General features: G+C 42.3%; 1 protein-coding gene across 1 annotated transcript; it reads left to right on the top strand.

Moving 5' to 3' along the window:
* Nucleotides 1–531: 531 nt before the first annotated feature.
* On the top strand, nt 532–5,879 carry CSUI_010719 (uncharacterized protein; the record flags this gene model as incomplete). The annotated part of the gene is made up of 1 exon (XM_068070821.1): nt 532–5,879. A coding segment is annotated over one exon (5,346 nt), but the record flags the coding sequence as incomplete, so codon positions are not given.
* Nucleotides 5,880–11,808: the final 5,929 nt, after the last annotated feature.

Below are 11,808 nucleotides of genomic sequence, written 5' to 3'. Positions count from 1 at the left end.
TGTGTGTCTTTGTCTCTTCTCCGCTCATCCGTGTCCTTCTTCCCTGCTAAATTCTTTCTTTCTTTCTCACTCTTTCTTTCTTTCTTTCGTTTGCGGTGTCTCTCTAGGGATTTTCTTCTCAAATCTTCTTTCCCTCGTGACGAGACATTAGCTGCAAGAAGAACTGAAAGAAGTAGAAAGAGAGGGATAGAAGAAGAAGAGGAAGAAGAAGAAGAAAGAGAAGAGGAAGGAGTATGGATGGACCTTCTCACTGTCTTTTTCTTTCTTCTTCTTTCTTGCAAGTAGATCAGCATCCTTCACAGAGATCTCTCCTCGCGAACTCCGAGCCTACTCCTACCGGTCAGGAGAAGAAGAGAAGAAGAAGAAGAGAGAAAGAGACAAACGATTCTTCTTCTTTTTCTTCTGCTGGGAGAAAGACATTATCTCGTACCGTGAAAAGAGAAAGAAAGAAGAGAGGGTTCGTTTTCTCCATTCTTCTTCTTTGTCTTCTTTCTTTCTTCTTCTTCTTCACTGTCTTCTCTCATTCTGTAGAGCTGAGAGCCTCTCTTTCTCTCCATTCATCTTCTCTTCCTCTTGCACATCATCCTCTTTCTTCTTCTTCTTCTCCTCCGTCATCTCTCTTTTCTCAAAAGAGAAAGCTTTCTTTGGGCTTCTCTTCTTTCTCACTTTCTTCCTCTTCATCTAGCATATCTTCTTCTCTCCTTTCTTTTCTTTCTTCTTCTTCCTCTTCTTCTCTCTCTTCTCCTTCTCAAACACCTTCTACACCGACAGTGTTTTCTTCTGCTTCTTCATCTTTCTCTCTTTCTTTGCCTCGACCTTCTTCTCTCCTTCTTCTTTCTCCTTCTTCTTCCTCTTCTTCTTTTTGTGTATCTTCTCTCTTCTCTCTTGCTTCTCAAATTTCTCTTCAGTCTCGGTCTCGGTTGTTTCTTTCTCTCTCTCCTTTTCTCCAAATTTCTCATCTCCTCCAGACGAAGAAAAGAACAAGAAGAAGAGGAAGAGGCAAAGATCTCTTCCAAGGGACAGCCTCCAAGCGAACTCTCCCGCTCTTCTCTTCTGCACAGACTTCTTCACAAGACATCTACAAGGAAGAAAAGAACAACAGAGAAGGAGAGAGAGAAGAAGAAGAGAGAGAAGAAGGAGAGAGAGAAGAAGAAGAGAGAGAAGAAGATGCGAGGTTCGATGAGGAGTGGAAAGAGGGGAGGGAGGATGGAGAGGAGAGAAGGAAGCAGGAAGATGAAGAGAAGAAGAAGGAGAAGAAAAAGAAGGGAAAAGGCTATGAAAGACCTCTCCGTCTAGAAGAACACGAAGAAGACGTCTGGAGAATACCACGGGATGAGAGAAGCGAAGAGATGAAGGAGAAAAAGAATACACTTCCCAGTGAACTGAAGAGAGAGATAAGTCTGCGACATCGATCAATCGGTCTTTCTATCAAAGCAGGAGATCTTTCTCAGGCCATTCATTATCTAGAAATCCATCTGCAATTCCTCCTCCATCTTCTTAATTCTTCTTCTCTTTCTTCTTCTCTTTCTTCTTCTTCTTCTTTTCTTTCTTCTTCTTCTCTTTCTTCTTCTCCTTCTTCTTCTAGGTCTTTCTATACCTCTGTAATTTCGCCTTTTCTCAACAGCGCGAGTGGCGTAGTGAATCTAGCGGGGCACTTGCGAGATTTTTCTTCTGCTTTAGAAGTTCTTTTTCTTCTTGAAAAGTACGACTTTCTTTCTCCAAGCCTTCAGCACGAGGATCTGGGAAGCTCCTTTATCTATACGTCAGCTCTTACAGGGCACATTCACTACGCCAAGGAGATGATGGATTGCATGCGGCGGCGAGGTATTCCCATCAATAGGAAGGCCTTCGATTCTGTCTTAAGGTATTATCTTAAGAAGAAATGTTATGGGTATCTTTCTCTCAAGAGGAAAGGACTGCTCGATCTTATGAGAGAGGAACACTTTCTTCTCTCCCCTAAGCAACTTCTCTCTCTCTTTCTACGAGACGGGGAGCTCCTCTATCGACAGTTGGAGAAAGAAAGAACACTCCGGAGAAAACTCACGAAGCTCCTCTCTTCTTACCTTCTCTACAGACGAGAAGAGAGAGCCAATGTGAGGGGAGAGAAGCGGTCTCTGCAGTCGGAGAGAGAAGGAGGAGAGCAAGAGACAAAAGAGGAGAGAGAGAAAGAGAGAGAAAAGGAACAAGAAGAAGAGAGAGAGAGAGAAAGAGAAGAAGAGATGAGAAGGAGAATCCATGAGTTGTTATGTGAGGTGTATAGGGAGGTTCATTTATCGCTAAGATGCTTAGAGATGTTTCATGAAGTTTCTCAAGAAATTCTCAGATCTCTTGACACCTCGACAAAGCATGTCTCTCCTCTGTCGACCAGAGAAGCAGCCTTCCTGACTCGCCAATTCCAGCGTCTTGCTCCCTATCTTTCTCTCTTACATCTTTCTCGTGTGATCTCTCGCTATCAACAAGAAGAAGAAGGCCAGTCAGCATCATCTTCTCTTCATTCTCACCCCCCCTTTCATACAGAGAAACAAGGCATTGATCGGATCTCTTCTTCTTCTTCTTTTTCAGCACCTCGGTATCGTTTCTACGGTGTATGTACAGGGTGCGGAGGGCATCTTCATCGCGTTCCCTTAGATGAACGAGAGAAATCCCTTCTACGCTTAGGTGTCTTGAAGCTTTCCTCTATGCTGGGCCTGCGACAGTTGCGAGACCTTCTCTCTTTCGAAAGATCTTTATCTAGATCTTATTCACGACCTCTATTCTCAAATCAAGTAAGAAGACACAAGAAAGAAACCTCTTCTTCTACTTTAGATAGCTCCACTCCCATCTCTTCTTGTCCTTCTTCTCCGTCTTTCACGATTGTTCTGGATGGAGCGAACATCGCGTATAATGGACAAAATCGCGAAGACGGGAGTTTTTCTTATCTTCAGATAGAAAGAGTAAGACGAGAGCTCTTAAATCGAGGAGAGCGCCCTCTCATTATTCTTCCCTCTGTCTATTGTTGGGGTGTACGTACACCTGGGGTGTCATCTCCTAGACATCCTAATCACCCTCATTCTCCAGCCAAGCGTTCCTCTTCTTCTTCGTCTTCTTTTCATTCTCGTCGTTATCGAGCGAATTCTTCTTTCTCTTCTTCTTCTTGTTCTTCTTCCTCTTCTCCAGAGTTGGATCACTTTCCTGAGCTAGACGATGGAAGCCTTCTTGCATATCGATTGTCTCGACAAGGAGATCTTCTCTGTCGTGAGGGGCTATGTATCGAATGTGAGAGGGAAGTGTTTATTCCGAATCGATCTTCTCGAGCCGGTTTTCTTCACAGCAAGAAAGACAAGAAGGATCAAGCAGTAAGACTGCAAGAAGATCAGAAAGATCAAACACACGACTTCTCTCCCACCACCACCTCTTCTTCTTCTTCATCTCCCTTCTGTACATCCTCTTCCTTTTCATACGCAAGAGAATCGAGAGATTCTTCTTTCTCTTCTTCTTCTCCTCTTTCCGAGATTTCCTCTGGCCTGGATCATACAGGTCTTTCCTTCCAAGATAGATCGAGAAGAGAAGAAGAGAATGAAGCGAAGAAGAAGAAGAGGCAAGACACTTGCTATCCTTCTTCAACATCTTCTTCTTTTCTTCATTCTCTTAAGAAGCCCGAGTATCGGCGTCTAACATGTTTAGATCGCTATCTCTTGAATCTATGGAGGAAGTCTCGGTGTCTTTATGTATGCGATACAGGGGCACACGACGACCACTACCATCTTATTGCATCTCTTACTTCTCCTCCTCTTCTTCTCTCTCCTTCTTCTTCTTCTTTTTCTCCTTTCTCTTCTTACGTCGATCCTCTTTCTCGCCATCTCGAGAACATGCAGAAGGCGACGAAGAAAGCAGAAGAACCTCCACGCTCGTCCACGAGTGTAAACACTTCCAGAGAAGGAAGACATAAAGAAGCAGACGAAGAGAAAGAGATCTTGAAGGATGACCTTCTGTCTCACCATCTCCACAGAGAAGAAGAAGCAGAAGAGCAAGTAGATAGAAAACAAGCAGAAGAAGAGGAAGAAGAGATCATTTCAGAAAAGAGGAGATCTTTCTTCTTCTTTCCTCTCCCCCTTGTGACGAACGATCGATTCCGCGACCATCGATTGTCTGCCCAGCATCGAGTGTCTTTTAGACATTGGCGGGATCTCTCTCTTCTTCCCTATACTTTTCAATGGAGCGATGATAAGATCCCACGAGGAGATCCGAGAGGAAGCCGAAGACGAGACCGCAAAAGAGAGAGACTTCACGAGAGAGAAGAAGATATGGCAACAAGCAGAAGAAGAACGGCAGATCTCTTGTCGCCTTTCATGGAGAATCCGGAAGATCATCTTCTCTATACGAATGAAGAAAACTGCGGCGGATCCTATCACTCCCACGAAGGAGAGACAGAAGAAGAAGATGAGAAGATTAGGAGGATCAATGAATTTCTTTATCGAAATAATAGGAAAGCTCTGTCTCACTATGATCACCCTCCATATACGGATAGAGCTTCTTTCTCTTCTCCGGCTCTTTTCTCACATCGATGTGCCAAACTGTCTCAACTATCCAAGCACCAGCCATCGTCCTCTTCTTCTTTCTTCTCTTCTTCTTCTTCTTTTCCTTTGGTATGCTCTTCTTCGGATCCACCTCTATTGTCTGTAGGCATGTCGAGGCCTGTTACGCACCTCATGCAGGCATCGAAGAAAGAGATCGACCTACCTACAAGTAAAGAAATGAAGAGGGGCGAAACACACTCTAAAGATTTCCCGTCTCTTGGGCCTTCTTCCTCTTCTCCTCCTCTTCTTCACGCATGTTCTTCTTCTCCTTCTTCATTCCACACGGGTGAGAAGGTTCGCGAAGAGAGAGAAGAAGACCGTGAAAGACAAGGAGGAGGCAAAAGAAGAAGAAGACCCGATGGACTCGATCAAGATCATGGGGAGCTCTCTTCTTCTTCTTCTTTATCTTTATCTTCTTCTTTTTTCTCGTCTTTATCTTTTCTGAATGGAGAGAATAGACAGACATCTATCAAGCCTGTCATAGAGAAAGAAGAAGAAGAGGACGAAAGCATCGATGATAGCGGTGGTGAATTTCTGCATGTTCGTCTTCTTCTCCAGAAGTATCACGAAGAGACCAAGAAAATGAAAGAAGAGAAAGATGAAGATACACACACGAGTCTTGATAAAGAGAAGAAAGAAGAAGACAAAACGAAGAAGGCGGTCAACAAGGGAGATAGAGAAATTAAGTGGAGCTCTTCTTCTTCTCCTCCTCCTCTCGAAAATCGAAAAGGAACGTCTTCCCCTCTCTACCCTTCTTCCTCTTCTTGTCGGTCTTCTTCTTCTTCTTCCGCTTCTGTCGCGACTTCGTCTTTTCCTCTTTCTTCTTCTTCTTACTACGATGTGTGGCATATACCTTTGGAGGAGGAAGAAGAAGAAGAAAGACATCGGACCCTTGGTCTTCTTCTCCCCCCTTCTTCTTCTTCTTCTCTCAGAGATCTCCCTAGAGAGAAAGAGAAGAAGAAGAAGTGCAGAGACGAGACTCCGAGAATCTGCAGCGGCCGTTCTTCTACTTCACGTCTCTCGCTTTTGTCTGATACTTCTTTGATAGATACAGCAGAAGGCGTGAAGAATGAAAGAGAAGAAGAAGAAGACGAAAGCTATAGAGGAGAAGAAGAAGAGGATGAACAGGAGGAGGAGGAGCAGTTTTATGAAGAGAGAAAGAAAGGAAGAGGAGAGAAGAGAGAAGATGAAGAACCGAGAGGTGAAGGGGAAGACAATCGAAGTGACATATGGCTAGGTATCGATTTATCTCCTCTATATAAACTCATGGAAGAAAGAAAGCACTTTCTTTCTAGCCTTTCTTCATTCTCTTCTTCTTCCTAAAAAGTCTCCTCGTCTATCATTCTTACCTTCTTTGAAAGAACGACCGCCCGTCTATCCCTCTCTCTCTCTCTCGCTTGCCGATCTCGTCTTCGACGCAGTACAGGAGAGAAGATGAAGAAGAAAGAGGAGAGGCTGGAGTCTTATCATAGAAAATCTAAATTATCCAAGTATCTCCGTATATCTACATACCTATACATATTTACGTACACCCTTATATTTCATACATGGATCCATCTCCTAGATATACAGTACATATACATATCTGTATATACATATGTATAGGTAGATATATAGATGTACATAAGTCTACCCGACTTATACATGCACTATATCCATAGATATGTCTGTACAGTGTAGTTATATTTGAAGATTTCATTCTATGTGAGAATCCATTCTTTTCAAGAGCTTCTTTTCTTTCTTTCTTTCTTTCTTTTTCTTTCTTCTCTCTCCCCCTCGTGCATTTTATCTCGAAGAGACAGGAGATGAGAGAAGAAGGTTTCTGCATTTCTTGCTCTTTTTCTTCCTTCTCTTGACTAGAGAGAGAAGTTGGTGTGAGGTGAAGAATCTTTCATGCTGTCTCTTTCTCTCTTTCACTTCGTCTGTCTGACGTGTCTAGACACCTCAGACAGACCTTATCAAAGAGACAGAGAGAAACGCTATGTTTGTCTAGCTATCTAGCTAGTTGTCTCTTTATATTCTACTTCGACAAGAAGAAGAAGAGGAAGCGTCCAAGAAGAGGACGAGCAGAAAGAGAAAGAAAGAAAGAAAGAAGGATAGATAGATTAATAGATTAAGGATAGATTAAAGATAGATAGATAGATGGGAAAGAAGAGAGAGATAGATAAATAGACAGATTCATTAATACATCTCTTTATGAGAATCTGTGCTTCTCTTCTTTCTTTCTTTCTCCATTAGATTAGATACCTCACTGCTTCGCTTAGAGCGAAAAGAAGAAGAAAAGCTTCCAGAGAACAATGTAGAGAGAGAGAGAATAGATAAAGAGATACACCCTCCAGAGAATGAGAAAGAAAGAGTGAGAAAGACAGAAAGAAAGATTTAGAATGCATCGATTAGGCTGGATGAAATTTATGAAGATTTCTCCATCTTGTTTTCCCTATCGATCTCTCTCTCCACATATATAGATATATACACATCTGTATATCTAAGCATACATGTATAGATATATATTTGGATGTATACACGCCTGAGTGGTAGAGAGTATCTTTTCTTCTTCTTCTTTCAGGGGTGTTCCACGAGCTATATTTCTCCTATCCACTCTACCAGTAGGCATGCTCTATGATAGGCTTAATACATAGATATCTGTCTATATAGATCTATGTATATAGATGTCTCTCTCTGCCTAAGTATATGCATATGCAGATATATGTATATACATGCAATATGGCCCTGTAAGATAAGTATGGGGGTATAGAGCTGAAAAGAGAGAGGGAGAGAGATGACTCGAACCAGCCTTCTTAGCTCCTATCTATCTGCAAGCCTACAACGTAGGAGGGAAACGAGCTCTCTCTCTGTGTATATATACATATGTGTAGACATAGATATGTATATGTATGTATATACATGTCTATATATATATATATATAGACATAGAAATGTGTATCTCTGTATATATATGAATATGCATTTGTGTGGGTATGCACATATGCGAAGTGAATGGAGAGAGTCGATACATACAGCGACTAGTCTTCTTCGTCTTCGTCTTTCGACTCTTTAACACGGGAGATAAGTAGCGGAGCTTTTCATGAAGAGCTCCGCGGTTCTCTTAAAGAGAAGAATATCGTACCTTGTTCTATCGACTTTCTTCTCTTTCCTCTATCATGGCGATTTGTTTCTTTTCTTCTTTCTCATCTTCTTTCTACTTGTTGGGAAAACTCTCCTTTGACAATGAAGAAGAAAAGGCAGAGGAAAGAGAAGAGAAAGGACTTCCGAGAAAAAGGAAAGACAGAGGTCTAAGAAAGAGGCTTCTCTTCACTCTTGAAACAAGAAGACAATAGAATAGATGTATACATCAACTGTATATACACCTCACATCTTCTTCCAATTGGATGCAAATAGATAGATAGGTGGGTCAGGCTTTTCTTGTCTGCTGTGCCTATCTAAAGAAGAAGTCTCTTCACATTTGACCGACGAGGCAGCAAATCTGTCTTTGCTTCAGATACACGCCTTTTCTTGTGGAAAATCTCTCTCTTTTCACACAGGAATAAAGTTCTCCCTTCCTTTGAGACTCGGTGCTTTGCAATCTTTCTTTCCTTCTTTCTTCTCCATCCATCAGCTTCTTATAGGAGTGTCTGTCTTTCTGATGAAGTAGATCTCCATAGATCCGTGTCTCGAAGAAAACCGCTCTGATCTATCTCCCCTTCATCGCGAGAAATATGCTGGAAAGGTGACTATCCAGAAGATTTCTTAATGTGAAAGAAAGTCTTTGCAAAGCTACAATTCATCTAGATAAAACGGAAGACACCTCAGTCGATTCTTTTCCTGTATGAAGAACTCTCACTAAGGCAAGAATGAAAAGAAGCCATCTACAAGAAAGTAAAGATAGAAGAAGGTAGAGAGATCACCTTACGATTAGAAAGCTTTGTCTCTATACAAGTGTCTTCATTTTTGATGGGTTCTCTTCATGTGACGTAGCCTCTTCTTCTCTAACAGATTTTTTCTTTCTTTTCTTCTTTCGATCTGTCTCTAAAGAAGGCCATTTCTTATCTTTCTTTCTTTCGATCCATCTCGAAAGATGAGATTCGGCTAAGTTGTTTGCACCTCACTTCGTGATGGAGCGAGAAGGGGGAGGGAGATGGAGAGATAGCCATATTTCTTATTTCCTGACGTTTCTTGGAAAGAGATTGAGAAGGGAGAGGAAGGAAAACTGCCAAGTTTAGGAAGTAAAAAGACTTATATCATGATGATCGAAGCCGTTCAGGTGTATTTCCATCTACCTATCTTCTCCAGTATCGTTAAGCAGACTTCTCTTTCTTTCACTCTGATCTCTATAGATATCTATCCCGACACCTATGTATCTACAAAGAAAGACAAAAAGAGTCATCTTACCTGGAAATGACAAAGACAGATCAACGAGATGACTCTACGTGCACATGTATACACATACACATATAGGTGTTTATCGGTATATATATATCTATCGGTATATATATATATATGTCCATGCATATATACACGTATGGACATAAGTGAATTGACTGGATGAACTTCATCAGAGGGAAATAAGAAAAAGGAGCATCGATTTGACTCGATTCTCCATGTAAAAAAGGAGAGAAAATCGCAATGATCCATGTACCCATATAGATCTATATGTGTACAGGTATATTGTTGGAGTGTATGTACACCTGATGTGCGTGTCTTCTGTTACGAGTTTGCCTTTGATGGATCGTCACTGCTTGTCTTTTCATCATTTTTCGAAGAAGATACAAGTAGATCCTCCGCTTCCTCATCCTTCTCGTTCATAGATAAGACCGAAATGACAAGCTTCTCTTCTTGCTGGTCGCTCGATCCTGTAAGCGTTTTCTTAGTAGACTCTTCGTTATTTGAGGGTGCAAGAAGATCTTTCATGGCTGAAGAAAGAGACGTCTCTTGATAAGATGAACTCGGCTTGGTCATAGGGCTTTCTGTTTGTTTTGCTATGTCATGAGAAGGAAGAACGTCTTCCTTCTCTTGATCCCCTTCTCCTGGGGAAAGAGTCATCAGGTGATCTGTTTTCTTGCTAAGAAAGTTATATCTCACCGGGTGAGAATCTTGAGGTGTGATGGAAGATAGAGAAGATTCTCGATCTTCTTTCTTACTTCTTGCATTCTCTTGATCTTTCTTCGTCGTCACGTCATTCTCATTCTTTGCCTCTTCTTCCTGTTCATTTCTCTCTCGGGCTACTTCTGTCGTCTCTTTCTTTGCTGTCTCAGCACCTTCCCCCGTCTCTTCTTTTGGCTTTACTTCTCCTTGAAGATCTCCAGGAGATGAAGAGACATTGTCAAGAAGAGCCGTTGAAGAAGATTCCCCAAGGGCTGCCGCCTGCTGTTCTTCTTGGAGCTTTTGTTGTCTTTTCTTCATGAAGTGAGAGACAACGGGAGTTGAAGCATCGCTCCAGTAATGCTCGTAAATGCCGTAGAGACACCCGAATATAACCAAACCTCCTAACGTCCACATGAGAACGCGAAAGAACCAATGCCTTTCCTTTCCCCCTCGAATAGGGTTGTTCGATGAAGATGATGGAGATGCCATTTTCTCTGTTTCTTTCTCGATCATCTGCTGAAGGAAGAAAGAGAGAAAGAGAAAGAACAGGATTTCAATCGAAAGAAAGAAGGAAAGGAATGGTCAGGATGCGGTATCTTATCTTCAACTCTCTCAACAGAAGGGGACTAGAGAGAAGTATGAAGAAAAACATAAAGAAGCTATCGCAACAATGCGAGAGATAGTGAGACAGATGGATGATAAGATTCAGGATGTTAGGATGAAAGAGTTTATAGATGGAAAGGAAGGTTCTGAGAGATAGACAGGTCGATCACTCTGTCCGAAGAGAGTCGATCAATCAATCCATCAGTCAGGGAGAATCCATGAAAGAAATCTCGGTAAGAAAAGAACGTAGAGGAAGAGAAGAGGACCTCCTCTTCGGTGTTACTTGGTAGGTCTCCCGCTTCTTCTCGAATCGCCACCCTGTCTTCAGAGACAAGACACGTCAGATCATTCATTCCTCCTCCTCTTCACTGAGAGCTCAGAAATAAGATCTGGGAAGGGAGCTTCAACGCGAAGATGTGGGTTCATTCATTGAAGGGATGGAAAGTCCGTAAATAGATTCATTGAGAGATCAAAAAAACAGCATAGAATAATTACAGATTGACACATTTGACGGGTCCAAAGCTTCATCTTAGTTGACTAGACTCTCTGGAGTCAGGATGTCTATGCTCGAAGAAGATCGATCTTCACTACGAGCGTTCCTTCCTTCTCTTCGTCGTCTTCTCTTTTCTCCTCTCCTGGTTCTTTTCAATAGCCTTATGAACGTGGGTGTTCATACACGTAGGGAGAAAGACACGGCTGGCTAGTTGGCTAGCTAGGTCGATAGAGTGAATGAAAGAGGAAAAATTCAAGACTTCCTTCCGTTGTCTATCCAGCCACTCTCCTTGGTTTGAAGAAAGTAGGGGTGTAAGGCAGTGACTAAAGTTCTCTCAGGAGAGGTCCTTGGCTATTTAAAGAAGAAGGAAAGAAAAAAGGGACCGAACAAGATCATCGTAGCGGAGATCGCTAGATCGAACACCCACCCGATCTACGTACGTCGCCGATCAGTGTACATACACTCGGAAGAGTTCAATGAAGACAGAAGGGTCACAAGGGAAGGTTGGAATTTTTCGCTTAATGTGTTGACGAGAAGGTAGCTACAAGTGAGAAACCGCTCATCCATCCATCTATCTGTTGGTTCGAGAAAATATGAAAGCAGAAAGTTCTATAGACCTTTTCTTTGTCTCTTTCTTTGCTACTTGATCGATCAAGCACACACCTTCTACCGCAGCCATTCTGATTCTTCCCTTGTCTCATCTTCGCAGTTTACTGTCTTTGAAGAGAAGCCTGGCCCAACAGAAACCGATCCGATGGATATACCTGTAGAGATCTTACTTGGATGGACGTCTCACTGGCTTTTACTCCGCCCCATGTTGTTCCTGGTGGGGTGTATGTACACCCGAGATGATGAGAGACTTGTCTCTACGGTTAACTTCACCTATCTCGAAACTTTCCATCTAGTATTCTGAAGTTTCCATCAGATTCCAACCCAGCTTCTTAGTTTCTCCGTCCGATCATCACGTACGATATAAGAAAGAGATCAATCTTTTGAGAGATAGATCTCTTTCTTATAGCTTAAGGAGAATTATGGACGATCTTGCAGTCTCCGGGCTTCATGTCTCGCTCCTCA

Source organism: Cystoisospora suis (assembly GCF_002600585.1).
Source record: "Cystoisospora suis strain Wien I chromosome Unknown contig_8068, whole genome shotgun sequence".
Lineage (NCBI taxonomy): Eukaryota > Apicomplexa > Conoidasida > Eucoccidiorida > Sarcocystidae > Cystoisospora > Cystoisospora suis.
The sequence above is the reverse complement of the archived record's forward strand: the minus strand, read 5'-3'. Positions and strand labels throughout refer to the sequence as shown.